The sequence below is a fragment of the Coccidioides immitis genome, assembly GCF_000149335.2.
Source record: "Coccidioides immitis RS genomic scaffold supercont3.4, whole genome shotgun sequence".
NCBI lineage: Eukaryota > Fungi > Ascomycota > Eurotiomycetes > Onygenales > Onygenaceae > Coccidioides > Coccidioides immitis.
The window spans coordinates 569,330-594,776 of NW_004504311.1; the positions used below are offsets into that span (position 1 = coordinate 569,330).

Consider the following 25,447-nt stretch of genomic DNA (forward strand, 5'->3'; position numbering starts at 1 on the left):
AGCAGCAGAACCCCAAACTGTGCTTATCCAGTATGAAGAAATCGAGAGCGAGATCCCCAGTCCTGGCGTTTTGTTGCCGGTTAAGGGTCGCGCTTGGTAAGATGCCTCGCTAGTTAACCAACTTACGGCGCGCTGAAAACGAGAATTGTTTCTGCCTATCCACCCACCGACGCCCTGCGACTTATTCGGTTCTCAGACAGTTTTCCCAGCAGAGCTTTGTGAAGAGATTCGCTTGAAGTTTCTTTTAGTATTTCCCTTCAAGGATAAAATTATTAACTAGCGATCGCAGCGATCCAACCCAACGCTTGCTGCAGCCCAGGCTCCCGCAAAACGTCGGCTGAACGTGTCATCGGTGCACCGACACCACCGTGTTCCGAGGTTGGACCGAGAGGTTTGCACCGCGTCGCCGACTGCAAGTCCAGCCACTGCGGCGTAATACTCCGTGTTACGGTTATATTTATCGATTCCATGTGCCGCTGTCCGGCATTGTTTTAGATGGACGTTGGCCGCCACATCAATCCATCTGCACAAACTGCCTCCACATCCGCGAATTCCGACCCGCAACCCCTTCCACACCACTCTCCTTCCGACTCTCCCCATTCACCTTACTCCGGTCAAGGGCACGGTGATAACCGAGCCGTTCCAGGGGCTGCGCCTGGGACGGTTACTGGGACTGGATCAAATGTTGGAGGGCCCGATTCGTTAGCGGACCTAAAACGGCCCCGAGCCTGCGAGGCTTGTCGACAACTGAAAGTCCGGTGTGATCCCGATACAAATCATCCAGATGGATCGTGCAAGAGATGTACAAAGGCGAATCGTCGCTGCATCGTCACGGTGCCGACACGCAAACGACAAAGGAAGGCTGATAGTCGCGTTGCAGAACTGGAAAAAAAGATCGATGCGTTGACTGCCAGCTTGCACGCGTCGAGAGCGCAGAATTCGAGTGGTGATCAGCCCGATCCGCCGTTGCGCCAGACGCTGGAACAAGAGGGACTCAGTGCACGCTGGTTGGGACAATTTCCGTCTCGTAACAATTCGTTATCGGGACCACAGTCGAATGGAGCTTCAGTGTTTGCGGGCGCGAAGAGACATCATAGCGGGGAGCTTAAGAAACCGCCAGTGAGCCGCATTTTTGCTCCACTGCCGGCGCGACACCGCAGCCCATCGGACGATGGACCTACGGGTGCGCACAATGCACATATGCGTGGGAGTGGCGATGGAGACTGGCCGCCGTTGTATTCTTCCTTTGAACCTGAAGCCAAACCTCGAGTGGAAAATGAATACAGGGATGTTATTGACCGAGGGGTTGTCGATATAGAAACTTCGACAAAGGCGTTTGAGCGTTACGTGAACGATATGGCTCCATCTGCTCCTTTTGTTGTGTTCCCCCCAGGCACCACGATGTCTGACGTCCGCCGCACGAAACCGGTTCTTTTTCTTTCAATTCTCTCCATATCAATCGCTACATTTTGCCCTCAATTACAGCTGCCATTACAGAATGAAACACACCGTGTATTTGCAGATCGAATTCTGGTACGGGGAGAGAAATCACTCGAGCTTGTCCAGGCTCTCCTCGTGGCGACACTCTGGTATCTCCCCCCGGACCACTTTGAGGAACTCAAGTTCTATCAATTTATTCATACGGCCGCTGTCATGGGCGTGGATATTGGAATGAACAGAAAAACCAAACCGAATTCCAAAGCTTCAGAGATGTGGAAGGAGATCTTTGGGAAACAAGTACTTATAGTCGACCCTAAGTCTCTTGAAGCGAGAAGAGCATGGCTGGGATGCTACTCCATGGCTGTCAAGTATGCTTCCCTTACACTCCTGGCTTTATGCTTCTCCTGAAAATCGTCGAGGAAGTTACTAATTTGTACAGTGCCTCTATCTCTTTGAGAAGACCACTTTTCGTACGCTGGCAACCCTACAACGACGAATGCATCGATATGCTCAAGACCTCTCCCGATGCATTGCCTTCCGATCAGACTGTGATTCAGTGGGTTAAACTAGCACATATTACGGAGGATGTTGGCTTCCAGTTTTCGATGGATGATCCTACCACCAATGTGAATATCACTGATCCAAAGATCCAATATGCCTTAAAGGGTTTTGAGAGACAGCTGGATGACTGGCGTAAAGAGGTGCCATCGGAGCTATATACTCGTAAGTCCGACTGATTTAGTTTACGCCCGGGTTTCCTATAGAGTTAGCAAGATTGACGGCCTAAATAGCTGTACTTGCACATCACGATCACATATTAAACATATATATGCACGAGATCGGAATGCACATCGACCATAACATCGACGACTTCAAACCACCATTCATCGCGGATATTGGCGAGGACAGTCCAGCCGACCTGGGTACTGCGGCCCATGTTGATGCATTGACAACTTGTTTAACTTCGATTCACAAATCGCTTCAGTTGTTCTGCTCCATTGGGCACCAAGACCTGATGTGCCTTCCAACAATCTACTTTGTCCGTATGACTTATGGATCGATTGCACTACTTAAGCTGTTTTCGTTGGTGATATCGTCTGGGAGCCGGCTCAGCCACATTTTCAATCCCGCAGATTTCAAAGTTGAATATTTCCTTGACAAGCTAATCCAGCATTTACGAGCATGTGGCGACACGGATGGTGGACGTCTTGGAGTTAAATTCGCTCTGATAATAGCCATGTTAAAAAGTTGCTACATGCGGAGTAAAGATAAACGGCAGCCTTTGGTCGTGCCTCCTTTCCTTCAGCCGAGAGATTCTGACGACGCGAATTCTAACTCGTTGAAATTATCCGGTCTAAATAGCAAAGTAAGTACTCGTCATTGCGTTGATGCAAGGGTATATATCTAATCACTCTGCCCGTAGGCTTCTGCGGATGGCGGCCCAACACCCTTGCATGTTCTTAGCGAAGTAGCCACAGGCCACCCGCAAGATGTGACTTCGAAGCAGGAGCAGAGTAACCAACATCAAGCACCACAAATTTCACCACCAGGTGAAGCCAGAAATCCCTCTGTGACCATTCATCCGAGCACCCATTCCGCACCTATTGATCAGACAGCTCCGACCACCAAGACAATTCCCTCCGATACACCAATGTCCGGGCCCACCGGTGTTCTTATGACTCCCTACATTAATCAACAAATGGGACTTGGGCCTATCTCGGCGTCTCATCCTGCCATCACTGCCGGATACCAACCAACATATAGCCAGCATCCAGGCTTCACACCAGCACCAGGAACGATGGAGGGGACAGGACAGCAGCAGGATGTCTGGTCGCAGGGATTCCTTCCGGATGCGGATCTTAATCTCGCATTGGCTCTTCAGGGCAATGTGTGGGATGATGACTTGTTTTCATTCGGGCTCGACTGGAGCGACAGAGCGTTTTGAATCGAATTTTATATATATAACATTTTTAATGTTTGGTCACACAATTTGCTAGTCGTGACTGCTGCCAGATCAAGAAATGGACGGACTTTTGGCGGATGTTGTCTCCCTTTCCCTTTGCCCCTTTTATTCTTTCTCCCTGTGGCATTTTTATGACAATAGTATGTTGTGTGTTATATCCAGCGTGGAAAAAAGTTTTATTGGTAAAGGCGGTATTGGTAGTACACTATGCTTCAGATACATTTCTCCCCTCCGGTGTTTTGGCTGGCACATGGATGTATGCGTCGACGATTGCACTGACAATTGCTCCTCTTGATTCCACTGCGATGAAGTTGGAAAGTTGCTTGAAAGTCTTTTAGCACCATTGTAATCGATAGACGATAACAAGATCCGACAGTGGAATGAAATTCACTCCAAAGGTATTCTGAGTCAGGGTTTGTACTAACACACTCGCCATAAAAACGGCCAAATCTCGAGGGAACTTGCATTCATATCTGCTACGATAGATGGGTACAGGCATCGCATCATAGGGATCTATACAATATGCATGCCTTTAGCCTTCAAATGAATGTTTGCGGGCACTGATGATGGGCCCATATCTATGAAACAGGATCAGCTGTAGCGGAGCAAGGGGCCGGGCTAGAAGATTGCGTGCTTTGTGACGGTTACCGTTTCCACAATCACGAATAGACGTTGGATCATTTTCCCAACAGAGGCTCATCTCTGAGAGAACTCTGAAGCACGCTCCTCCGGCTCTTCAGCTCAGCCGAATTTGGTGTCAACTGTCCGATGTTGGATTTAGGTCGGCTGGCCATTTCGGGCTGGATCATTTTTAGTCCGAGAAGCAAAGAAGGTTCTAATTTGAGGTCTGGGCTTCTTTCCCACCCTCCTCCGCTCACGTCCTGTCCAGGAGGAAGAGGGCCCATTGGCGAGATACAAACAGTAGCTCACCTCCATATCTTCGTTCTGCTTACCCATTGCAGCCGAGTTCTTAAACCTCACAGTCACTAAGGGCTTCTCACAACCGGAAACAGGGGCAGCTTTTACGCGCGAAACAAAGAGCATAGTCCCTGGACGGTTTGCCGGCCTCCTCGGTCTTTTTAATTATTATACTAACAACCGTTAAGACCTGGGTTGCGTACGGAGCCATTTTATTGCGGTGCAACAGAAACGTGATCTAGCGGATTTGACGTCGTACACCCGTCACACTCGACGACAAGAGGGTAGTCCTTCATGCCTTTTATGCCACCTATAGGAGTTTGGAATGGACCGCTGTGCGCTCAGTCTTGCAGTCAAATTCGAATTCATTGTTTATGAATCGTTCCAACTCGGATCGGAGAGTTGCATAATGACCCGAAGCGACATGCCATGTTTGTCATTATTCCCGAGGTCTTCGTGAACGCATCTAATATGCTCATTGGACACGGCCTGCCTAGAGATACATCCGCAGTCACCATGGGATGGGCCAGCAATCCGGCCTCGTATGAACGAGAAATTGCGCTTCAGTGGTGAGCGCTTTTTCCTACGCTCAACGATTCTTGTTTTCCCAAGTCAGAGCGGCGGCATTGCTATTAAGACCGAATATTATCCCACAACACAATGCTCTCTCACAATGCTCGATCGGGAGTGATTGACAGTTCACCCAGCCAATAGCTCCCTGATACTTTGTATTAATGTATCAGAACTGATGGTTATTTCCGTCCACGATACTGAGACGGGAACTCATTATTTTACTCTAAAGAGGAGTGATCCACGCGGGTTTCCCATTTTCCAAATTGAATGCATTCACCTTTGCGGTCTACTGCCCAAAACTGGTATGGTGCCTTCGCTGAATGTGATACTACAATGAGGTGGGTATGTTGTCCAATACCCGAAACTGGGCGGATGAACGTGGAGTTAACAAATGCCTCAAAGGAGCTGATGATATTTTTTACGTCTTTTACTTCTTGTATAGTCTCAGCTGGACCACCCAGGTCTCGATATCAGAGTGTGCTCATTCCACCTATACCGAGAGCTCGAGGTAAAAAAAAAAAAAAAAAAAGGACTGGGCAACTTCTCCTCGCTCTGGTTTGCTACCCCATGATTCTTTGATCCCTGATGCAGCGGAATGTGCCACCAGGGATTTGCGGTGGGGAAATGCAGCAACTTTCTCATCTGGGCGGCTCGGGTTACAGCAGCTCTTTCTCTCACCTCACCTTTGCGTGCGTCAAGGTGAATAGTGTTCCAGAAAACTGGCTGAGAGAGGAGGGGTTGAAAGTTCAAGCAGCTGGCTAATACTTGGCCCGAGGTTGCCGCGGGACCGGGTAGTTACTTACAACTAGAAGCGTCTTGCAGTCCCCGCTCGCCCTGTCGCTTGTAATCGACGCAAGTGAGAATTGGACAGCAAACAACCAGGAGGCCATCCGGTCTAGAAACCTTTGTTCGTGGAGCTACGACACCTGCCAACATAGGCGCATGCCCAGTAGATAATTAATATCGTCCAAGGTTAATATGCAACCAATGAGTGAAGAGAAACTTTGACGAGACGAGGGAAAAGGGCCAATCAGGACGCTTCGACGACTAACTAGCTCGAAGCTTCAATCGAGATCTGTGCTCGGGCGCAGATTGTTTTCAAGCGCGAGGAGGAATTTCCCGCAAACTCTCCGGCAAGCCGACTGGGGTGGGAGTTACAAGCAATTGGTTGCTAGCTGTGCATATATATAATTAAGCGTGGAGGCAATGACAGAAAACTCCCTTGCATCCTCAGATGGTGTTCATAAACATACTATTATCATATAACTACATACAACTTTTAAAGCGGATAATCTACTCCGTACGTCCAAATTTGATATTGTGGAATCCTAGCCTATCATGTCTGCCCTACCACAATACTTGACCGTGCAAACGAAAGGCATCTACCATGGCCTACCGGTCTTCCCTCAACCACTCAAGGGCCTCTCGGCCATCGTCACGGGCGCCAATGGCATCTCTGGCGATCATATGATGCGCGTTTTGGCTGAGTCTCCTGAACGATGGACCAACATCTACGCGATGTCGCGTAGACCACCGGCAGTGCAGAGAAAATGGGTGGCCAACTTTAAGCACCTTCCACTGGACTTCTTGAATAGTTCTCCCGAAGAATTAGCCAAGTCCATGAAAGATAATGGGGTCAAAGCGTACGGTCTTCATATGCAGAATCTGAAGAAAGATGGATCACCATTTTGATAACCCGTGTCTGGCCAGGGACTACGTTTTCTTCTTTTCGTATGTACAGGCTGAGCCGAAGGAGGGCCAGGGCCTGTGGTCTGACGCAGAGGAAATGACGAGAGTCAATGGTATTTTCCTGCCTTCGAACCTTTTCTGTTCTCAAGCATGATGCTCTGTCGCTGATGGTGCCTCTGAAGTCTCCCTCTTGCGCAATTTTCTGGATGCGCTGAAGCTTTCAGGAATCATTCCAAAGAGAGTTATGCTCCAGACCGGTGCAAAAAATTATGGTGTGCATTTGGGGCCAACGATTAACCCGCAGCATGAGTCTGATCCTCGAGTGACACTCGAATCGAATTTCTACTATCCCCAGGAAGACATGTTGTTCGAGTATTGCAGACAAACTGGTGCTGGATGGAACGTTGTGAGGCCATCGTCAATCCTAGGGGCAGTCAAAGACGCAGCAATGAACTTGGTATACCCATTGGGAGTGTTCGGCGCCGTGCAATCTTATCTGGGAAAGCCAATGGTCTATCCAGGTGACCTTAATTCGTTCCAAGCGGTGCAAGATATGTCCACTGCCATGATGAATGGTTATCTTGAAGAATGGGCGGTCTTAACCCCGGCAGCTGCAAATGAAGCTTTCAATGCTTGTGATAACAGCCAGTTCACGTTCGGCAAATTTTGGCTCAGGTTAGCGAAGTGGTACGGTGTAAGATATGAACTTCCAGACGAGAATGCGGAGTACCAGGTGGTTCAGACTCCATATGAGCCTCCGCCAAGAGGGTGAGGTTTTGTTGATAGCTACGGTTGCACTTAAAATAGTACGTGAACGCGACGGCTAATTGTCTGTTCCAGATTCGGCCCACGTGCAACGCATCGATTTCGCTATACCTTTTCGGAATGGGCAAGCAGGCCAGAAGTCCAAGCCGCTTGGAAAGATCTCATGAAGAAACACAATCTTGAATCAAATCCTTTCAGCAACGAGAAGAATCGCGAGAGAATCTTCGGCTTCGCTGACGGCATGATGTTAGGAGTGACAGCACTCCAATTCAAGTCAGTAATCCACATACATTTTCCGTATAAATCTTCGTCGCCATGCTCCGGAGCTATTTGTGGGAAGCTTGCTAACTCACTGGGTCGGGTAGTATGGACAAGGCTCACAAACTTGGCTTCTTTGGGACAGTCGACACTGTGGAATCCATGAAAAAGGTGCTGGAAGAGTTTGCAGAGCTCAAGATGCTTCCACCATTGCGAGAATCAACAGGCCCATCCCTATAAATTGTCCGGGCGTGCCAGTTCTCCAAAGAGACAAGGCTCAACCAGTACCTTTTATGTAGTCGTAACAGGCGATTTTTACCACTGCAACAGAGTCTTCAGGCCTTCCCTAGCCAGATTCTCCACAGAACAAGTGCATTTTGATTCCGGAATAATCTGTAGGTTCCTTCAATGTTAATTACTCTGTAGTTGAGGAGCATTCTGTGCAATTATTCCCGAGAGAGAACCTCCCGCAAAACAAGACGCGCACATGTTGGCCGCGTATTAGTAACCAAGACCCGTCAATGCTATGTTAACTAATTAACTTAACTAGTGGCTTGGCGCTTAGTAACCAACTACGTCATCTCGGGAGGCATCAGGATCTGCCCGGTGTACTTTTCCCCGAACTACCATGAACGTCGGCGAGGCAGAGGGTCAGAGTCCTGTGGATTATGGTCGCCAAATGCTGCAGACTGAAGCACACGAAAATATTGGGCGCCTATAATGTGAGCGAATGGAAAAGAATAGGTCAGGCCACCTTTCCACTTTCCTTTTTCAACCGGCCCGGGCGGTGCACGGGTCCATTCACGATTTGTATTTGTACGGAGAACATACCGACGGGCTCCGGGTGATCTGCAGTACATTTCTAACGGGAGACCATCTAGCCCAGATATGCGCGGCTGTAGTATACTGCCTGCTAGCAGCAGGCATTGTATTTGGCTATGCTGCACTCAAGCCGATTCTTATCATGGAGGGCGTTTATCGGGATCGCTGCACGAAAGAGGAGCTTGATCAGGGCGTCGAGGTCTGTTCCGAACAGGAGATTCGGTGTGTCCCTCCCAGCCATTAAACACCGGGCTAGTTTCATCGATTCGATGGGAGCGGCTGACGTTTTCTAGCTTGAATCTCATGTTCACAGTCGCCGCAGTTGTGACCAATATCTGTGCGCTGCCCGTCGGGGGCATATTAGACTCCTGCGGTCCTCGAGTTCCTGGTGCTATTGGAAGTATCTTGATTGCTCTTGGTGCACTTCTATTTGCAAATCCCGCTCATTTTCCATACGATGGGCGTTTAACGGGCTATGCTCTCTTCGCTATTGGTGGCCCGTTCGTATTCATATCCTCTTTCCATCTATCGAATACATTTCCAAAACACGCTGGCCTCATTTTGTCCATGCTGACGGGCGCATTTGATTGTTCGAGCGCCTTATTTTTGCTATTCCGCCTGGTACACGGGAAGGCGAATGGTTTCTTTACCATCAAAACTTTGTTCTTGATATATTTGATTGTGCCGGCGTTTATTCTTGCTTCCCAAGTCCTATTGATGCCGTCTCGATCTTATAGCACTGTGGGAGAATTACTCCAACATGCCGAAGAGACCCTCGCAGAGGACGAATCTGAAAATGGAGGTCACTCTGCAGATACCCAGGAACGCGACGCGGACTTGTCCCCACGATACCAACGTTTAATTTCTCAAATCAACGCTCTTATCGACGACCAAAACTCCCAATCGGGCTCTGAGTATACCTCGAATCCTGCATTCAAAGCTGACCCTAATTGGGGGGTAATGCATACCTCCTCCTCCCTTCAACAAATCCTTTCTCCCTGGTTCATCTTTATCACCATCTTCACTATCATTCAAATGCTGCGCACAAACTACTTTATATCCACTATCCATCCGCAATATGAATACCTCCTCTCGCAACCCAATCAAGCAAGGCAGCTGAACCACCTTTTTGACTTCTTCCTACCACTTGGCGGCCTTATCGCTATTCCTTTCATAGGAATCATCCTAGATCAGAGCACTCTACCCGGCATCCTCACTCTCCTTGTGACCGGTGCAACTCTCGTCGGTGTTCTAGGATGCATCTCAGATAGCCTTACCGCCGCGTACGCCAACATATCCCTCTTCGTTCTCTACCGGCCGTACTTCTACACCGTCGTGTCCGACTACGCCGCAAAAATATTTGGATTCCAAACATTCGGAAAGGTGTATGGATTGATTACTTTTCTTGCAGGTTTGGGGAACTTTTTACAGAGTCCTTTAGATATTCTAACGATCAAAATTTTGCATGGGAATCCTGTGCCGGTGAATATTGGATTGACAGGGGCTGGGGCCATTGCGGGCGGCGTATTAGCTTGGTTTGTTTGGTGGAGAAATAGGCGGTGGATGGGAGTTGGATCAGCCGCCTGCGATGTTGGTGAGACCGAGAGATTACTGCCCGATGCATTGAATGAGAGACGAGAGGGTTCTTACGGCGCTCTGAGGCGAGGTGAGGCAGCATGAATGGCTGTACATTTTTAGAGCATTCTGCTGGAAAAGTTTCATGTACAGTACCTTGATATTTGGCTAGACCACCTTAAAAAGTATATACTAAATACTTGATTGATAAACTCAGTTGATCGCGCTCAATGGATATAGACAAATAACAGATATAGATCCAGGCGGACAAGGATCCGCTCAATCAAAGCGCATATCCGCCGTCTCTTACACGGATATACAAATGACGTCAAACCTCAAGCAGTTTATACTTTCCTCCCTCGCCAGTGGGACCCTTGTAGTCTTCCAACGCTTTCTCCACCGCTTCCATGTATCCTATGACTCTCTCTTCGTTCCATCTTCTTCCTACGATCTGCACAGCGGTAGGCAGTCCATGCATAGCATTGGAATCATAATATTTCCAAGCTCCTCTCGACACGGTGCTGTCAGCACCAAGATCTTTAAGCACACGCTTATACGAATTCTTCTTAGCTGGCTTGCCGTCAGATGTAACGAGAGCATCCTTGACTTTATCGACGTGACCAACCGGAATAACACCGGCAGAGTAATCGAGCATGTTCCATAAGAAGGTGTAGCCGCAAGAGCTGAAACCGTCACGCATAGCACCGTGGGGAAGGGCGGGAGTAGCGTTGACGGGGCAGAGGATGAAGTCGTAGCTTTGCTCTTTGGCGTTCCACCAGTTGTGCCAGGTTGCGCGGAAGGCTTCACGTTGTGCAACGAGCTTCCAGAGCTCGGTAGATGTCTTGAGACCAAAGTCTTTGAGGAGATAGGCCCAGACCTTGTCGCGCTTGATGTAGCGGACATAGAGGTAGTAGAGGTAGCGGAACGGTCGGAACATGTTGGCATATTTGGTAAGCTTGTCAGCACCGGGATCGGAGGTTTCGCCGGTACGCATGTGGGAGTTGAATGTCTGGCAACCATCGGAGTTGAGAAGGAGAGAGGCGAGGTTGAGTCCGATTAGTGGAGTAGCCGTTGCCGGCGGTGTGATGTCGACGAGTGTGTGGCCGGCAGCAGCAAGGGCGGCGCGAGTGGTGTCAACTGCACGAGCAATAGCAGGCGTAGGTGGGACGACTCCTGTGCAGTTCTCTATTAGCTTATGTCCTGAAAATTCAAAACAAAGATTCGGATCAATATTACCGTCAGACTTCATCACACCAATCCTTAATTTTTTGGTCCGAGCATCATCCTCCTCCTCGTCTCTCCAGCTAATCGGATGTACAGTGTTATCGTACTTCCATGGTTTCATATGAATGACGGAGCGTGTAAAATAGGCCAAATCATTCAATGTTCGTGCCATTGGACTGAAAACGCTTGGTACACCTTCCTGGCCCGCCATGCTAGTGTTCACGCCAGCCTTGGGCCAGCGGCCAGTGCTGCATCGAAGGGAGTAGACTCCGCTCCACGCGGCCGGTACGCGAACAGAACCGGCAACGTCAGAGCCCACGCCGATGCGACCGCCCATGGCAATGATAGCGCCCTCACCACCGCTCGAGCCTCCAGGAGAGTACTCCGGCACATGGGGGTTACGGCACACCCCCCAGAGAGGGTTTGTAGACTCAAAGGACAACAAAGTTATCGGCAGAGCGGTCTTTGCATATGGAATGGCACCTGTGAAGAGAAAACGGTAACTCTTAGTCAAATCAAAATCTTTTGGGTCCGGATCATCAAAGCTGAACAAGCAAGTCTAACCATACCGGCATCTTTAAGCAGCTTAACCAAGCCTCCGTCCTCGGCCAGTGGTTGGCCTGTATTCTTCGTATATCCAACCGAAGTATCGAACCCCTTCACATGGATAGAGTCCTTCAACGAGACAGGAATTCCTGCCAAGGGGCCCTTCAGATTAATCTCTTGGTCTGCCCATTTCTCGGCCTCGGGAAGGAGAAGTTCTGTTACACAGTTTGTCCGTTCTTGAGCTTTGATAGCTACTTTGCCGTATGTCTGCAGGACAGCCCGTGCCGACACGGCTCCTTTCTGTACACCTTCAACAAGATCTTCGATCGGTTCGTCGATGATCGATCTGTCGAATGCCGTAAATGCGGAATGGTAGGCGGCGGGGAGGCTGGCAAAGCGCTGTGCACGCTGTCTCTGTTTCCAGTCCCTTTGTGCGACGGTCGATATTAGCTTGCGACAGGGGGATCGCGTGCATCGTTTGTCTGGTCTAGTACTTACCGGGCCCGGCGATGCTGGAAGTAATCGAATGGAGGAAGCATTTTGGGTGGTTGGTGATGGGAAGCCCGCCACTTGATGTCTACTTCCTACAAGGTGCGTGAGCATGGGAGAGGAAAAGGAGAAGGAGATCTGGACAGGGAATGTCGGAAGCTCTTTAAAGGAACGAGCGTCTGGGTTCGGCGTGTTCAGCGACTGGGCCGGTTGCGCCGAACCCGAGTGCGGGGAACTCCAATTTAGCTTCCAATCACCGCCCATCGTTCCCCATATCTCCGACAGTTGGCGCTAGCTAACCGCAGTAATTGGGAGTCGCGGCGTGGCCGCCAGCAGATCACATTGGACACGGCTAATAGCCTATTAGTAGCTACATATGGATGGCGTGCAAAATCTATGTATGTACACGACAATACTACTTCGCTTCCACCGGCGTCGTCCTCCAGAACTACTCTCTGGGCGGCTCTTCAACCGTTTCTTCAAACCCCTGAAAACCGGCTGCTTACATAATTTGAGCCTGTCAAGAGATTAACAAGGCACGTGACCTTTTTTTTTTTTTTTTTTTCCTTATCTGATCAGAACCACCTGACGCTTTCCCCGTTTTGGCAAGTCGATGCTGACCGGCGGGTCCCCAGCGCCAGCACAGAGCCCGCCGGATGAATTTGCCGATAGGAAAAGGTGAAAAAGAGGTGCACTGCTCAGTAGTCTATAGCATACCCGACATCCAAACATTAGTAGACGCAAGAAATCAGCCCTAAGTACTAGCTAAGACACATGAGATTGTCTCGCGTTGCGCTTGTAAATCGGGGAACTGTTCCATCCGGTCAGCAAGGGCGACAGGTTTTGGTCACCAGTCCTTTTGAATTCCCAATGTGCAGGCCATATAGACCTTTGAATCAATCCTTCAGATACCACGTTATTGGATCTGTGTCTTCTGGATATGGATACCACAGGTATTTCAAGGCCAGTAGTCACCCCCCCACCCTCCCTTTTTCCACAAGAATGACAGCCATCCAGAAAAAAGTCCAGACCAAGATTCTGCAAAAGAAAGTACTTCCTGTACCTAAAATATTCCAGAGGACCATCCTTCAATGAAAAGGCTCCATACAATGGCATCCCCTGTTAGGCAACACAAGAGTGGCATGAAACAGAACATCCAAACCTAGCATATATGTTCTGCTTGGAGAATGTTCTCCTCTCTGACCAGCTCTACTCACGTGAACTCTGTTTAGCTGTCTTTGAAGGGAGATGCCGCGAAAAACAACATGCCTTTCCGTCACTTTAACGCTGTAAAGCACGCGAAAATGTGAGTTGGACAGCTTGCTGTAAACAGGAGAGTCTGGACATGCAGGTATCCAGAAACTAAACATCCCCCCACGCGTCTCCAGATTCAATCTTTTCCATCTATCTTTCATATTTTCTTTTCCACAAAGAACCTGGAAGAGCGAGATTCCTTCCCAGTCGTCTTCTCATTCTTTTCAAGAAACCATCTTTGTTTTAATCAATCAAAGAGATCTGAGTTCACCATCAACAGGTCTTTCATCAAACCAGAACAAGTCTTTCAACCGTAGAATATCACAGAGTCAAGGTGAGTCTCCGCAGCGCAGGGGGGCCAGATACTCTATATAAGCCGTTAGCTAACCTCCCAGGAAGGCGATGTCTGTGCCAATTCATACCACTAAGAGGGTTTCACTCCCTTGCGGTGATATCATTGTCACCGCAGGGAGGGAAAATTACCGTGCCATGGTGCCACCGAGTGCTTCGTCTCTCCGAATTCTCGGCAGTCTGGCGGACTATTACGACGTGGCTGAATATAGAACGAACGGACGCTCGGCCCTCCTTAATGAACGTCCCTTTTTCACGTTTGGTGAAACGATCCAGAAAGGTCCCCACGGTGAACTAGTGGCGGCAATCCCCAACACGAGCGCTCCCGTCATCGACAAGCGTGGAAATCCGCTTGATCTGGCGCATTTTCCAGAAGGACTGCCAGTTCCGCTAGTTGAGTTAACCGAGACAGAAAGGATTTTTGAAGCCGACACGGACTGCAAAATTATAATCACTCCAGAGGGAGGTATATGCGAAGCAGCTCCTCCTGGCCACGGGTGGGTATGGTATAAGAAACACATGGAAGACCTGATGGAAGACGGAACCAGAATCAGAGTCTTTTGTGGAACCGGGATTGCTCCTGTGAAGGTCAATGAGACGACAGGCCAGGTCGTTAGCCGCCGGGTTGTTCATGGGCAGCTAATTTTCAATGAACAAGAGCCCGCATTTGGAACGTTCTGCGCAGTCCGGTATGCCACTTGGTATTATCTTTGGGGACAGCGAGGAGAGCATATATACCTGGCCCGTGTTGGAATTTGGTACGCGATCCAACGTGAATTATACGAATTCTGGAATGGACGCACATTCACCCACGACATGGACGCAATGGAGCCTGTGCTCACCGGCTATTCATCTGGCTCCTTTTTCAGAACGAACCTTTTCGGACATCGTTACAATTGGGGTTTCCTCGGAACCGACATGTCCGAAAATCCTAGCATCATCACTGGATACGCAAACCGTGCTGCAGGGCCATATCAGATGACAAGAGTTGTTGATTTTAGGGCTCTCTCTCCGGCGTACCACGGAAGCAACTGTGTATATGCACACCCGTGGGCATTCAAAGAGGGTGACGGTCAGTTGATGATAACGTGGTACGAGGATAAGCTATCAACTATTATCGCGGCGAAATTGCAGTTGAATATGCGTAAGTTAACTGACGGCCCCCTCATGCAATGCCTGAGAGGACAGCGAATAACAATCTAATCCAGTACACCAAGGAGGGTTCTGGAAGGATATATCTCTAAAGGAGTTGCCGGGTAAGCATCACCTGTCGTGTACTCATAAGCGAGAAGAAAGACAAGCTAAGAACGACACCAGCCGTGATGTTGAGCGAAGTCCAGACTCGAATCGCGTTAGTCGAAGCAATGGGCAAGTTGGCGCAAGTGCACCGTAAGAAATCCAAGAAAGCTTCAATAAAATATCCGCAGCTGACTGAAAGACAGAGGAAGTGGAGATTGACAACGATGGCGCAATTACCATCAAATTCGTGGGCACGACTCGGGACGCGGTCGACAGAGCGGCCAAGAACCTACGCGACTTAATTATCAACGTGTATGGCGAGCTTCTAAAGGAAGAGGGATTCAAAGAGCTCGGATTGCGAAAGCCTTCTTGGAGAGCTGCCGTGCGCAAACGGATCAAGGCATGGTGGAGGAAAATCCGTCGGCGACAAGATGATTCCGATGACGAAGACTTCTGAACTTCAGCATCTTAACGCTACGGCACATCCCTGGAATACTGGCGCCTCCCAACCCTCTTCCCGCAACGAGCAAGGGACAAGGCTGCAGCCATTCCGTGCTTCGAAGATGATAGTTTTCGCTGGTGGGCTTTTCATAGTGATTGACTCGATGGATGGAAGTGATTATTACTTTTTCTAGTTTAGTTTTTTCTCACGCCGCTGTATCTTTTATTAGTCAGTGAGTTAGTTAGTCATCAGTTTCGTGTCACGTGGTACTCGTTGCCACCGGAGCTTCGAAAGAATGGAAACTCGTTCATGAAATGCGACCAGCTCATCCTTCATTTACTCTCAAGCAGGGGGCTAGTTTTTCACCTGTAAAAAGGTCCTGAGAGTACTTGAGTTTTCCATTAACGACGATCCCAGTTCATCTGCAAAATGGCTAACTATCTCGCCTCTATCTTCGGTACCGAGCAAGATAAGGTCAGTGACTTCACCCTCTCCCTCTTGTTTCGAGTGCGATTGGCTCACGCGCATCATAGGTCAACTGCTCATTCTATTATAAAATTGGCGCTTGCCGCCATGGCGATCGCTGCTCGCGGAAGCATGTGAAGCCATCCTATTCTCAAACAATTCTCCTGCCGAACATGTACCAGAACCCAGCGTTCGATCCCAAGAACAAAATGAACCCTAGCCAGCTACAGAATCACTTTGACGCATTCTACGAGGACTTTTGGTGCGAAATGTGCAAATATGGCGAGCTAGAGGAGGTGGTTGTCTGTGATAATAACAATGACCGTACGTGTATTCTGAAAATTTGGCTTTCTATTCACTCGACACTAACCCCTCCCCGTTTCCTTCTAAGACCTGATCGGCAATGTCTACGCTCGGTTCAAATATGAAGATTCTGCACAAAAAGCATGCGATGCATTAAACTCCCGCTGGTACGCAGCACGGCCCATATACTGCGAATTATCACCTGTGACGGATTTCAGGGAAGCCTGCTGTCGATTAAACAGCGGCGAGGGATGTGTTCGTGGAGGCTTTTGTAATTTTATACATCGTAAAGAACCGAGTGCGGAGTTGGAAAGAGACCTGGAGCTATCGACCAAGAAATGGCTGAAATTGAGAGGCAGAGATGAGCGGAGTGTGAGCCGCAGCCCCAGTCCGGAACCGAGTAAGAGGAGACATTAAAATTATATCCACGCTGGATTCTGGTGATGTCGTCGTATGACGGAAGTCCGGGCCGTTTTGTGTGATGACAATGTTGATAGGGCGGTATGGAACTTGGGCAAGGCGTTCAGGCGACGGAATTGCACGCCTTTCGGCTTTCGGTTCAGGGGCAATTTAATTCAGAGCGCCGACTATTGTTTTATGCAGCGAATGGTACTGAGTGCTTCACAATAATGTATGTAGCTTTCGACATCTTCCCAGGAGACCAGCAATGTGCCTTGGTACCTGACGGTTCAGGGAGTTTCGTTATTTACAAGGGGGATGGATGGCTTGATTTTTGGTGCCATTTTCCTTCGCCATCATTTGGCGGCTCAGTCGACTATCAGTCTGTGCACCTTGTCGCTGGTGATGGAACTCATTTCCGAGGGAGCGGTTTGATGCACTTCTATTGGAGGTCACCATCCCTTGGCTTTTAGGCAGCATGGCGGGACTTTAGCCCAGCCGAATCAACATCCCTGCCCTGTTTGACGTCGAATCACTTTTGCGCCCTCACAGCGCCAATGCCGACGGAGTGGTGGAGGGGTCAACATCAAAACAGTCCACGTCCCGGGCATGGATTGCAGACAGATATACTTATTATATTCGGATGCAACCGCATTCCAGTGGCTCTCGTTGAATATCCGCCTTTCTCGCGTGAGTGCTTGATCGATTTCGCTTCTAAAATAGAAAGGCTCGTCGCGCGGCACAGAAACCCAGACCGCCGCATTTATCGTCGGACCGGCTGAATCGTACGGCTGACATTGCAGAATTGGGTGTCGGGCATTTTCTTCTGTCACTCTAAATCCTTGGACTCGAGGAGTCCATTAAGTGGAGGATCCCCAGGCTTCAGGTACATTGGCGCTGCAACAAACCACCACCTTGGTGCTTTTGTCTTCACGGTTGTCCGGGCAAGACTCGCTTTCGAGCCATATAAATAAGATACGGAAGGTCCTATAGTAGATCTCTGTACGGATATATTGCCCGAATGCTAGAATTGATCGAATACGCACCCATGGCATCGCAGGGCAACCCCACGCAGGTGCAATGGAGCTATCTGGTTAACCCAGATAAAAGCCCTACTGCTCAGCTTGAACAACTGTGTCTGGGCATTGCACTCTTCATTGTAATTATCCTAAACCTGTCTTACTCGGGAATCAACTGACACTTGACGCTGTAGTCAAACCTGACTAAATCAAATACTCGAGATTTGATGCCGGACAAACTCGCCGCCTTTTACCAGCAGGTTGGAGGGGACTACGACGATATCTTCCTACGCACTCCACCTGCCTCTCTATCCTTTATATACCAAAAGCTAGGTTGCTTCCACTCACTCCAGCCGACGTGTGATGCCTTTGAAGCGCCAACTATTCCTGCTCTTCTTCCACATGGTTTCGTCCGGTGGCAGACGATTCAGCTTTTATTGTGCCCTGAAGAGCATGCCTTCTTTTTGCAAGGGGCTTTAAAGAAATTCAATATCATCAACCCCGCCACCGGCGAAGTATTCCCTAAGGAAATCCCAAGGTCAGTATTTCCAAGTGGGCCAGACCCTGAAATAGTGCAGTGGCATGAATCCGTGACGCAAAAGCTGGAACAAGACTTCTGGGCAAGCAAAAGTGGGATTTTCCCTCGCCGCTCTTCGACAGACAATCGACCAAATCCGAAAGGCCCTCCTGGATGTACGACTCGTGACTGCTTCTCTAGTGAGCATCTAACATCGAGATCTGAGCAAAATGTCCCTGCAGGAATGGCTCCTCACCCAAACTTTCCATATCCCCGCTCGAGTACCCGGGTGATGCCTAATGACCCATCGCCGCGGAGCAAAAGCCCGGACGAGAATGCACGAAGGCGTGGCCAAAGTGGAAATGAATCAAGCACTGCAGTTAGAGAGAGCCGTTCTTCTCAGTCTTTTCGTCATGGTCGCCCATCACCCCCACAAGAGGGCAGACGCGGTCGGTCATGCACACCAAGTGATCTTCGCTGGTCGCAAGTAATGTCTGACTCCTTGGATTCGTCTGAATCTGAGTCTGAGAGTGTACCTCCTTTCCGAGAACCTTACCGGCATAGACCATATCCCACCGGGGCATCTGATCAACGTCGACATCCCCACGATGCCGGGATTTCTCGTCAGCGTCGTTGGAGCAAATCACCTCGCAGGGCCCAAGACTACGATCCAAGACAAGAAATACAATCAGATGATTTTCCAATGGACGGGCACTCTCGAAGATATCACTACGCCCACGCCTATCCCTCAGACGATGAAGATGAAGATGAAGACGACGCGGAGGAAGAGCTACGTCATAACATCCAAAAGGAGTTCATACCGGTATCAGCGCGACGCTACTCCCATCAACTCAATCAGGAGAGGTACACGGGGGAACCCCGTCCTCAGTATGACTATACCTACCGCACCACATCAGCGCCAACTCGCAGAGCCCTTTATCCTACTCCCCCAAATCCATCCACGAAACCTATTCGACCACGGAGCAAAGAATACCAGGTCATCCACCCTGACTTCACCAAACCCGATCCTCCCACAATACCGGCAGCTGGCTTCGCCGGGCCCCCTCGACTTCAGTCGCACTCCAGGACTCCTCCAGCTCCAGGTGGTGTTACATACACCCGATACTATGTTCCTCGAGTGGAATCCGAGTCGTATCATGCGCCCTCACGGTCTCGTCACAGTTCGAGACCGAGGAACGCAGGGCGAAGTCGAAGTAGAGGCCCCGTAGAACGGCCATTCTCATTGTCGGGCGGCTTGAAGTATCAGTCTGCTCCGGGGCCAGGAAAAAGGTATAGAACTGAGCGGGATTAAGTTTGTTGTCATTATGCTCCATTTATCCCTATTTAATTTTTCCTCTTTCTCTTCTCCTTATATTTCCTTTCTTTCTTCTTTCTTTTTGTTGAAAAAGCATACTAATAAAGAACGCGGATAAATTTCGACTAGGTGTCTTTTGCTGTTTCTCCAAACTCAATTCATGACATGCTTCCTATTTATTCCATGCTGTGATTGACTTTGCCTACTTGGATCCTTCGTCTTCCCCTTTCTGATGAGTTTGACGTCCATTATTGGTTTATTTTCTGGTTATTTGTGTATGACAGCCACACAGGGGTGGCCTTGATATACGACCGCAACTTTCATTTGGTTCACCTTTCATTTATGGCATTTCTCTTTCCCCTATAACCACTCTCAGCTCAGAATCAATCTTCATTATAAGTACGGTCCAAACAGCTGTCTTTGCGTGAAGCGATTTTAAAAATAGTGCCATGAAACAAACCACCCAAGCCCGGCTAATATAAGTGTCCACTTTGCTCCTTCACCACTTCCCAATCTCATTGCTCCACCCTTATCTCCGCCAGTGTCACCGTCACCGCGGCCTGGCCCCGGGTCCGGGCCGGGGCTCCCTTTTGCAATATCTCGCGCCCACACACACGTTAACCTCGTCTGAATCAGGTCTGACATATCACCACTAGGCCAGCTCCGTGTCGGTAGTGAAGAAGGGTAGGAGAGCAGGAAAATGGGTGTTATCTTGTTCAACGTGGCAATATATGACCCCGCGTCGTCCCGGCTGTGAGGATCCGAAGACTGGATGAAGAGGTATTGGGCGATGAGGCGTCGATCTCTAATGTCACTGGTGATGTTGTTCGAGGATAATATATCTAAGATGTTTGATTACAACAAGAGTCAGAGCTTTCAAGATTCCACACCCCGACGTATATAAGTGGTGAAAAGGCGGGAAAAAAAGGGAGCTGGAGGTCTTACCTCCAGCTATGTCAAAATTGAAACCCCTCACCTCTCCACAAGGTGATTTGTTGAGGCCCCGTCCATGCACCCTTCCCACCGCACTCCTCAGCTCATCTTCCATTTCACGGATCTTATCATCCCGGAATACACTTGAACAATCACCGTCCTCGTTCTCACTCTTTTTGTCTACCGGCTGCAAAACCACTGCACAAACGTTCCTTGGTACTGCAATATCATCATGGCCATCATGGCCGCGATCAATCCGCAATCGACCGTACAGCTCAAAGCTCTGGTGGACAATATTCTCAGTCTCCGAAACATTTACGTCCATTAAACGCGTATACCAGGTCCAATCCTCCTCATCGCCATCATCATCGTAGTCATCACGGTCCCTGTCGTCGTCGTCGTCGTCGTGGTCGTCGTCGCCATGCTCATGGTCAAGGTCATGATCGCGACCATCCCTTACCACTTTTCGGCCAGCATCTGCAGAATCAAATAAGAACGCATCCACCGTAAAATTTCCCGTCGCATTTGGATGCCGCAACGCCCCATCGTATCCTAGATGCGGAGAGCGACATGTTATCCCGGCACATATCTCGGCGGCTATTGTAGCGCACGGAACGACGGCCAGGACGGCAAGGCAGATGCGGTGTAAAGACATCATGTTTACCCGGTTGGCCGCCTCTAGGTGACATTAAAAGTCAAAGAAAAAGGGGGTTATGGTGTTCATTAAACTTGTAATATGTAGTACAGATATGCGGAGCACTGTGCGCTCCCTAGGCAGGAATCGGAAAGCTCTGAGCAGATCCACATCACGTCAGAACAAAGAAAGAAAGAAAGAAAAAGAAAAAAAAAAAGGAAGAGAAGGCAAAAGCCGAAGAAGCAGGGAGACAGAAAAGATATGATATGGATGCCTCGACGATCCTCCCAAGCTCGTATTCTCTCCATCTTTTCTGTCGTCTTTCCTACGTTTATCAGATCAGGAAAAGAACCAGATATCCTGCCGCGTGGGGGGTGGAAAAAGGGAGAGTACTCCATACTCCCTGATTTGTAGTTAGGGAATATTCATGGATCCCGCGACAGGGAGATCGGCTTTCAAAGGCGTTCTCCAACCAGAAAGCCAACCCTCCAGCTTCCGGCTGGTTTATCAGAGCCTCCCCTGGCCATACCCTGGCAAACAGACCTCCAAAACGATCGGCATGATCAACTCCAAATTTACCCTGGCCATGTCAGCCTTATCAACACACTATGTCGTCAGGAGCGTGGCGAGTATGTTCATGTTATGGAAACGACTTGGACGTAGAACGGGATTATGACGTTGGCAAACCCCTTGGCATCTGCTCGTCGGCTTGATCAACATGAAATACCTAGCACAGGAAATAAAAAGCACAGTGGGCGAAAAAAAGGAAAAAAAAAAAAAAAAAAAAGAAGCTGGAATGAGACTGAACCACGAATTTCTTCTACACGTACTCCATGGTTGCTTTTCAGAATCTAAGCCCTCGTAGAGCTTGTTCCATTATGCATTGGAATAACATGGTAATCAGAAAACAAAAAGAACAATTCCTCAAATCCTCCTTAAGCCATACAGTATTAAAAAGTCGATACAGCAAGTTTCACGCTCGGGAATAGTTTTGGTGCAAAATAAAACGCCAGCAGAAAGACATGCATGTCTAACGTCCTGCTACAAAAAGAAGGCAAAAACGCTTCCAGGAATGACATTACACATATGAACTAGTGCTCCAGGATGCGCAAACTTCCCTGCACGACAACATTCTCGAGAATCGACCCTGGTGGGATATCGATCGTGCTTCCCTCCGTAGCTACAATAATGACCGTGCCCTTGAGAGTAACGCCGCGTCCCAGGTTGACGGCTCCACTGATAGTAAGATGGTCAAGTTCCAGGATGCGAGGAATACTCGGGATGCGCTTCTGGAAATCTGAAACTTTCTTGAAGTCGGTGCCCAACTTGATGAGTGGGGCACCGCCGAATCGGTTAGGGTCAATGACCAGCTGGCCATGCTGAAGTGTATACAGGTCAGACTTGACCAGCATGAGATCGGAGCAAGTCTTCACTGGCAAGAAACGGCGACGAGGGACGTTCACACCATGAGCACCCTTGAAGAAACGGATTGCCGCACCGACAGCAGTCTCCAGCTGGATGATGGAAATATCTGCTTCTCCCTTCTTGTCCGCAGGGATGGACTTTTCGTTTGGAATGATCTCCATTTCAAGAGCACTCTCCTCCACCACGCGTTTGATGGCGCGGAGGTTCAGCCAGATATTATTGGTATTAAAGTACTTGAATTTCTTAATCGACTTGAACTCGTTCACATGCTCCTTGGGAACCTGGGCGATTTCAAGTAGGCGAGCCTTGCCCTCGTAGTCGATGATGGTGCCACCCTTGACATCTGCCTTGGTCTTGTCGGTCAGTTCCATAATGTATTCAGAGTTATTCGTCACCATGTGCTCCAAAATGCGCATATCGACGACTGCTCCGAGGTTGTCAGCATTGGACAAGAAGACAATCTCGACACCACGCTCGATCAACTTGTCAAGGGTCCCAGAGTTGTAGAGAGACTCAAAGACGTCTCCGTGGCCGGGGGGATACCAATCCGTGATCGGAGAGGAGTAGTCCTTGGGTGCTGGGAGAAGAGAGTCCTTGAGGACACGCGGGTAGCGTGATTGATTGAATGTGATGATATCGATGTTGTGACCCTCGTATTTCTTGATGATTGACTGGGTGTCGTCGTCGGTGTTGAAGGAGTTCATCAGGACGAGAGGAACGTTGACGTTGTAAGTACGGTTGAGGTACTCGATCTGCCTGACGGAGAGGTCGAGGAAGGACATGCCTTCTCTCACTTCAATGACGGACTTTGGACCAACGCATCCCATAGAAGTACCGAGGCCACCATTCAACTTGATGACGGCCAGTTTCTTGAGGTAGTCGACCGAAGCGGAGTTGCTGAGCTCGCTGTACTCGACGACCTGGTTTGGCTGAGGCGGGGCAATGCGATCCCAGGAGAGAACATTGCCCTTGGCCTTGTCGTTCAAGAATCTGCGGAAGAGGGAGAAGAAGTTGTCCATCTCAGCCTCGAAACGCTTCTTTTCACTGGGGTCTTTGACGGTGTCCGAGAGGGCATTGAGGGCGTTGCGCATCTGCGAAGCTGCGACGTTGGTGGAGGCATGCTCGAAGGCCTTGTCAAAACAGCAGGAATTCATTAGCTTGACTACACCCATAACGAACAATGTTTCTCTTCAGATTCACTAAGGAAATAAATAAAAAGAGAGAGAGAGAGAGAAACAGAAAAACGAATTGTTCGCAGAGAGGTGGCCGAGATGGCAGAAAGGTAGGTAAACACCGTCCTCCAGGGACTACCTAGACCTGCTCAAGGGGAAAACCTCCTCGACGGCAGGACGTTGGCACTCACCATGTGTGACTGAGACTTGCCATGATGCCTGACGAAGCTTCTTTCCTCGGCGGAGCGAGACTCGGTGTTTGGAGCGCGAAGGTGCGATGGAATTGCCCTGCTGGCCATCTTGGAGGAGCGGCTGGTTCAGAATATCGACGCGTTTTGAGCTGCAGAAGTTAGACCTGGCAGAGGGAGCAAAGCAAAAGTCAGTCTCGGGACGAATGGCTCACTACCGGGGGCGGTGCTGGAGGACGAGACGATTATATACGGCAATTGAAAACAGGGGAGTGAAAAGGGAGGTAAAATTGGTTTAAGATTTCGAGTCTGGCAGCATCCCTGGGGGGTGGATTTAAGACCTTGTCGCCGCCAGCAGGGAAAGCTTGGTAAACAGATGACCGCATCGTCGCAGCGTCTTGGCGGCGAGAGGGATGACGGAATGATGGGATTGAAGCACTCGCCCTGCCCCAATTGCACGGCATTGCGGTAAGAGAGATGTGATGCATATCGTGCACTCACCTTGATGGGACGAAAAGCTGGGCTGCTTGCTTTGCTGCTGCTGCAGTTTGGGGAGGGGAAAGAGTGAAGTGTTACTATGTAACTAACTAGCTAATATGCGGTTTGGATGTGGACTGTGATGCAACCAGCTTTGGCCCAACGACGACACACGACGAGCTAACTAGTTAACTCTGTATTCCGTAAACCAGCTCAGTTTACGGCTTGTCGGTTTCGGAGACTGAAGGACGTTGTGCGAGCAGAATAGCAGGTCAGAGCAGCAAATCCAAGTATTATAATCCAGCCCCCAGTCGATAAGGGGAAAAGGGGAAAGGGAGCTGTTTATTTTTGGGCCTTTTTTTCCTTTTGAGCTCCGACGAGCTAAAATCAAACCAAACCCACCAGATATCCAGCCAGCGAAGGTTTCCAATCCCCACCCTCCAATCTTAATAAATTTACTTGGAATTATTTGCCCTCCGTCGTTGTCCACTCGGCGCCTTTTCGAAGCACACCCGCTTCCGTCCCCCCTAGCAGCTGGGAAAAGGGAGGCCTGGCCAGCGAACACGCCCAGCGAGCTGGTTACCCACCCTTGAGTCCTTGAAAACCCCCCTTTTTATTCTCATTCATCTCGTCCCTCCCAAGGAGCACGATGGATTGCTCACTGCTATTTATAGCCGGTGACACAGCCGAATTGGCCCCTGTGGATCTCTCGCAGTCGACGCTTGAGCGGACTGCTTCGTGCTGCCTCCATCATTGGCCCATCTCCCTCCAGGAGCGAGTGCCAGATGTACACTCGACGATCGACGCGGATGTGCCCGTCGTCGTGGCAGAATAGACTACGGAGTAGTCGACGAGTTAAGCTCACTAATTAGCGAGTTAACGCGCTCTCGAGGGGAACTCACACAGCGATCGGATCGAATCTGCTTGTTGATCTGCGCCAGGTCTTCCGCAGTAGCAAGCCGTCATAGTTAGAGCAAACCAACCAGCAACGGCCAAAGAAGCCCAACCCTGGAGCTGAACTGCCGCTGCTCGTAGACACTACATACGCATTT

The 25,447-nt window shown here is 49.5% G+C and overlaps 10 protein-coding genes across 10 annotated transcripts; 6 read left to right on the forward strand and 4 right to left on the reverse strand.

Annotated features, from left to right (window-relative positions):
• Positions 1–2: 2 nt before the first annotated feature.
• On the forward strand, positions 3–3,839 carry CIMG_04457 (C6 transcription factor). The gene is made up of 4 exons (XM_001245015.2): positions 3–1,808; positions 1,880–2,163; positions 2,232–2,806; positions 2,864–3,839. Exons 1-4 carry the CDS (start codon positions 496–498, stop codon positions 3,383–3,385), a joined length of 2,694 nt encoding a protein of 897 aa, XP_001245016.1. The 5' UTR covers positions 3–495; the 3' UTR covers positions 3,386–3,839.
• Positions 3,840–4,080: 241 nt separating this feature from the next.
• On the reverse strand, positions 4,081–4,447 carry CIMG_11324 (uncharacterized protein; the record flags this gene model as incomplete). The annotated part of the gene is made up of 2 exons (XM_012358411.1): positions 4,081–4,284; positions 4,334–4,447. The coding sequence occupies 2 exons, from the start codon at positions 4,445–4,447 to the stop codon at positions 4,081–4,083; spliced, it is 318 nt and encodes a 105-aa protein (XP_012213834.1).
• A 1,690-nt stretch (positions 4,448–6,137) lies between these two features.
• On the forward strand, positions 6,138–7,846 carry CIMG_04458 (uncharacterized protein; the record flags this gene model as incomplete). The annotated part of the gene is made up of 5 exons (XM_001245016.2): positions 6,138–6,537; positions 6,605–6,696; positions 6,766–7,351; positions 7,424–7,621; positions 7,714–7,846. The coding sequence occupies exons 1-5, from the start codon at positions 6,233–6,235 to the stop codon at positions 7,844–7,846; spliced, it is 1,314 nt and encodes a 437-aa protein (XP_001245017.1). The 5' UTR covers positions 6,138–6,232.
• Positions 7,847–8,248: 402 nt separating this feature from the next.
• CIMG_04459 (MFS transporter Fmp42) lies at positions 8,249–10,108 on the forward strand (the record flags this gene model as incomplete). Its single annotated transcript, XM_001245017.2, has 3 exons — positions 8,249–8,350; positions 8,488–8,650; positions 8,722–10,108. Exons 1-3 carry the CDS (start codon positions 8,275–8,277, stop codon positions 10,106–10,108), a joined length of 1,626 nt encoding a protein of 541 aa, XP_001245018.1. The 5' UTR covers positions 8,249–8,274.
• Positions 9,349–12,348, reverse strand: CIMG_04460 (acetamidase). The gene is made up of 4 exons (XM_001245018.2): positions 12,272–12,348; positions 11,797–12,200; positions 11,240–11,710; positions 9,349–11,176 (listed from the first exon to the last, which is right to left on the reverse strand). The coding sequence occupies exons 1-4, from the start codon at positions 12,310–12,312 to the stop codon at positions 10,332–10,334; spliced, it is 1,761 nt and encodes a 586-aa protein (XP_001245019.2). The 5' UTR covers positions 12,313–12,348; the 3' UTR covers positions 9,349–10,331.
• A 1,570-nt stretch (positions 12,349–13,918) lies between these two features.
• CIMG_04461 (uncharacterized protein) lies at positions 13,919–15,563 on the forward strand (the record flags this gene model as incomplete). Its single annotated transcript, XM_001245019.2, has 4 exons — positions 13,919–15,011; positions 15,076–15,123; positions 15,185–15,256; positions 15,310–15,563. 4 exons carry the CDS (start codon positions 13,919–13,921, stop codon positions 15,561–15,563), a joined length of 1,467 nt encoding a protein of 488 aa, XP_001245020.2.
• Positions 15,564–15,887: 324 nt separating this feature from the next.
• On the forward strand, positions 15,888–17,723 carry CIMG_04462 (splicing factor U2AF 35 kDa subunit). The gene is made up of 3 exons (XM_001245020.2): positions 15,888–16,022; positions 16,082–16,337; positions 16,405–17,723. Exons 1-3 carry the CDS (start codon positions 15,978–15,980, stop codon positions 16,731–16,733), a joined length of 630 nt encoding a protein of 209 aa, XP_001245021.1. The 5' UTR covers positions 15,888–15,977; the 3' UTR covers positions 16,734–17,723.
• An 8-nt stretch (positions 17,724–17,731) lies between these two features.
• Positions 17,732–19,762, forward strand: CIMG_04463 (uncharacterized protein; the record flags this gene model as incomplete). The annotated part of the gene is made up of 3 exons (XM_001245021.2): positions 17,732–17,874; positions 17,929–19,541; positions 19,696–19,762. Exons 1-3 carry the CDS (start codon positions 17,764–17,766, stop codon positions 19,760–19,762), a joined length of 1,791 nt encoding a protein of 596 aa, XP_001245022.2. The 5' UTR covers positions 17,732–17,763.
• A 239-nt stretch (positions 19,763–20,001) lies between these two features.
• CIMG_04464 (uncharacterized protein) lies at positions 20,002–21,157 on the reverse strand (the record flags this gene model as incomplete). The annotated part of the gene is made up of 2 exons (XM_001245022.1): positions 20,002–20,408; positions 20,512–21,157. 2 exons carry the CDS (start codon positions 21,155–21,157, stop codon positions 20,002–20,004), a joined length of 1,053 nt encoding a protein of 350 aa, XP_001245023.1.
• Positions 21,158–21,803: 646 nt separating this feature from the next.
• CIMG_04465 (UTP-glucose-1-phosphate uridylyltransferase) lies at positions 21,804–24,617 on the reverse strand. The gene is made up of 3 exons (XM_001245023.2): positions 24,420–24,617; positions 23,922–24,085; positions 21,804–23,688 (listed from the first exon to the last, which is right to left on the reverse strand). The coding sequence occupies exons 2-3, from the start codon at positions 24,027–24,029 to the stop codon at positions 22,225–22,227; spliced, it is 1,572 nt and encodes a 523-aa protein (XP_001245024.1). The 5' UTR covers positions 24,030–24,085; positions 24,420–24,617; the 3' UTR covers positions 21,804–22,224.
• Between the last annotated feature and the right edge of the window lie 830 nt (positions 24,618–25,447).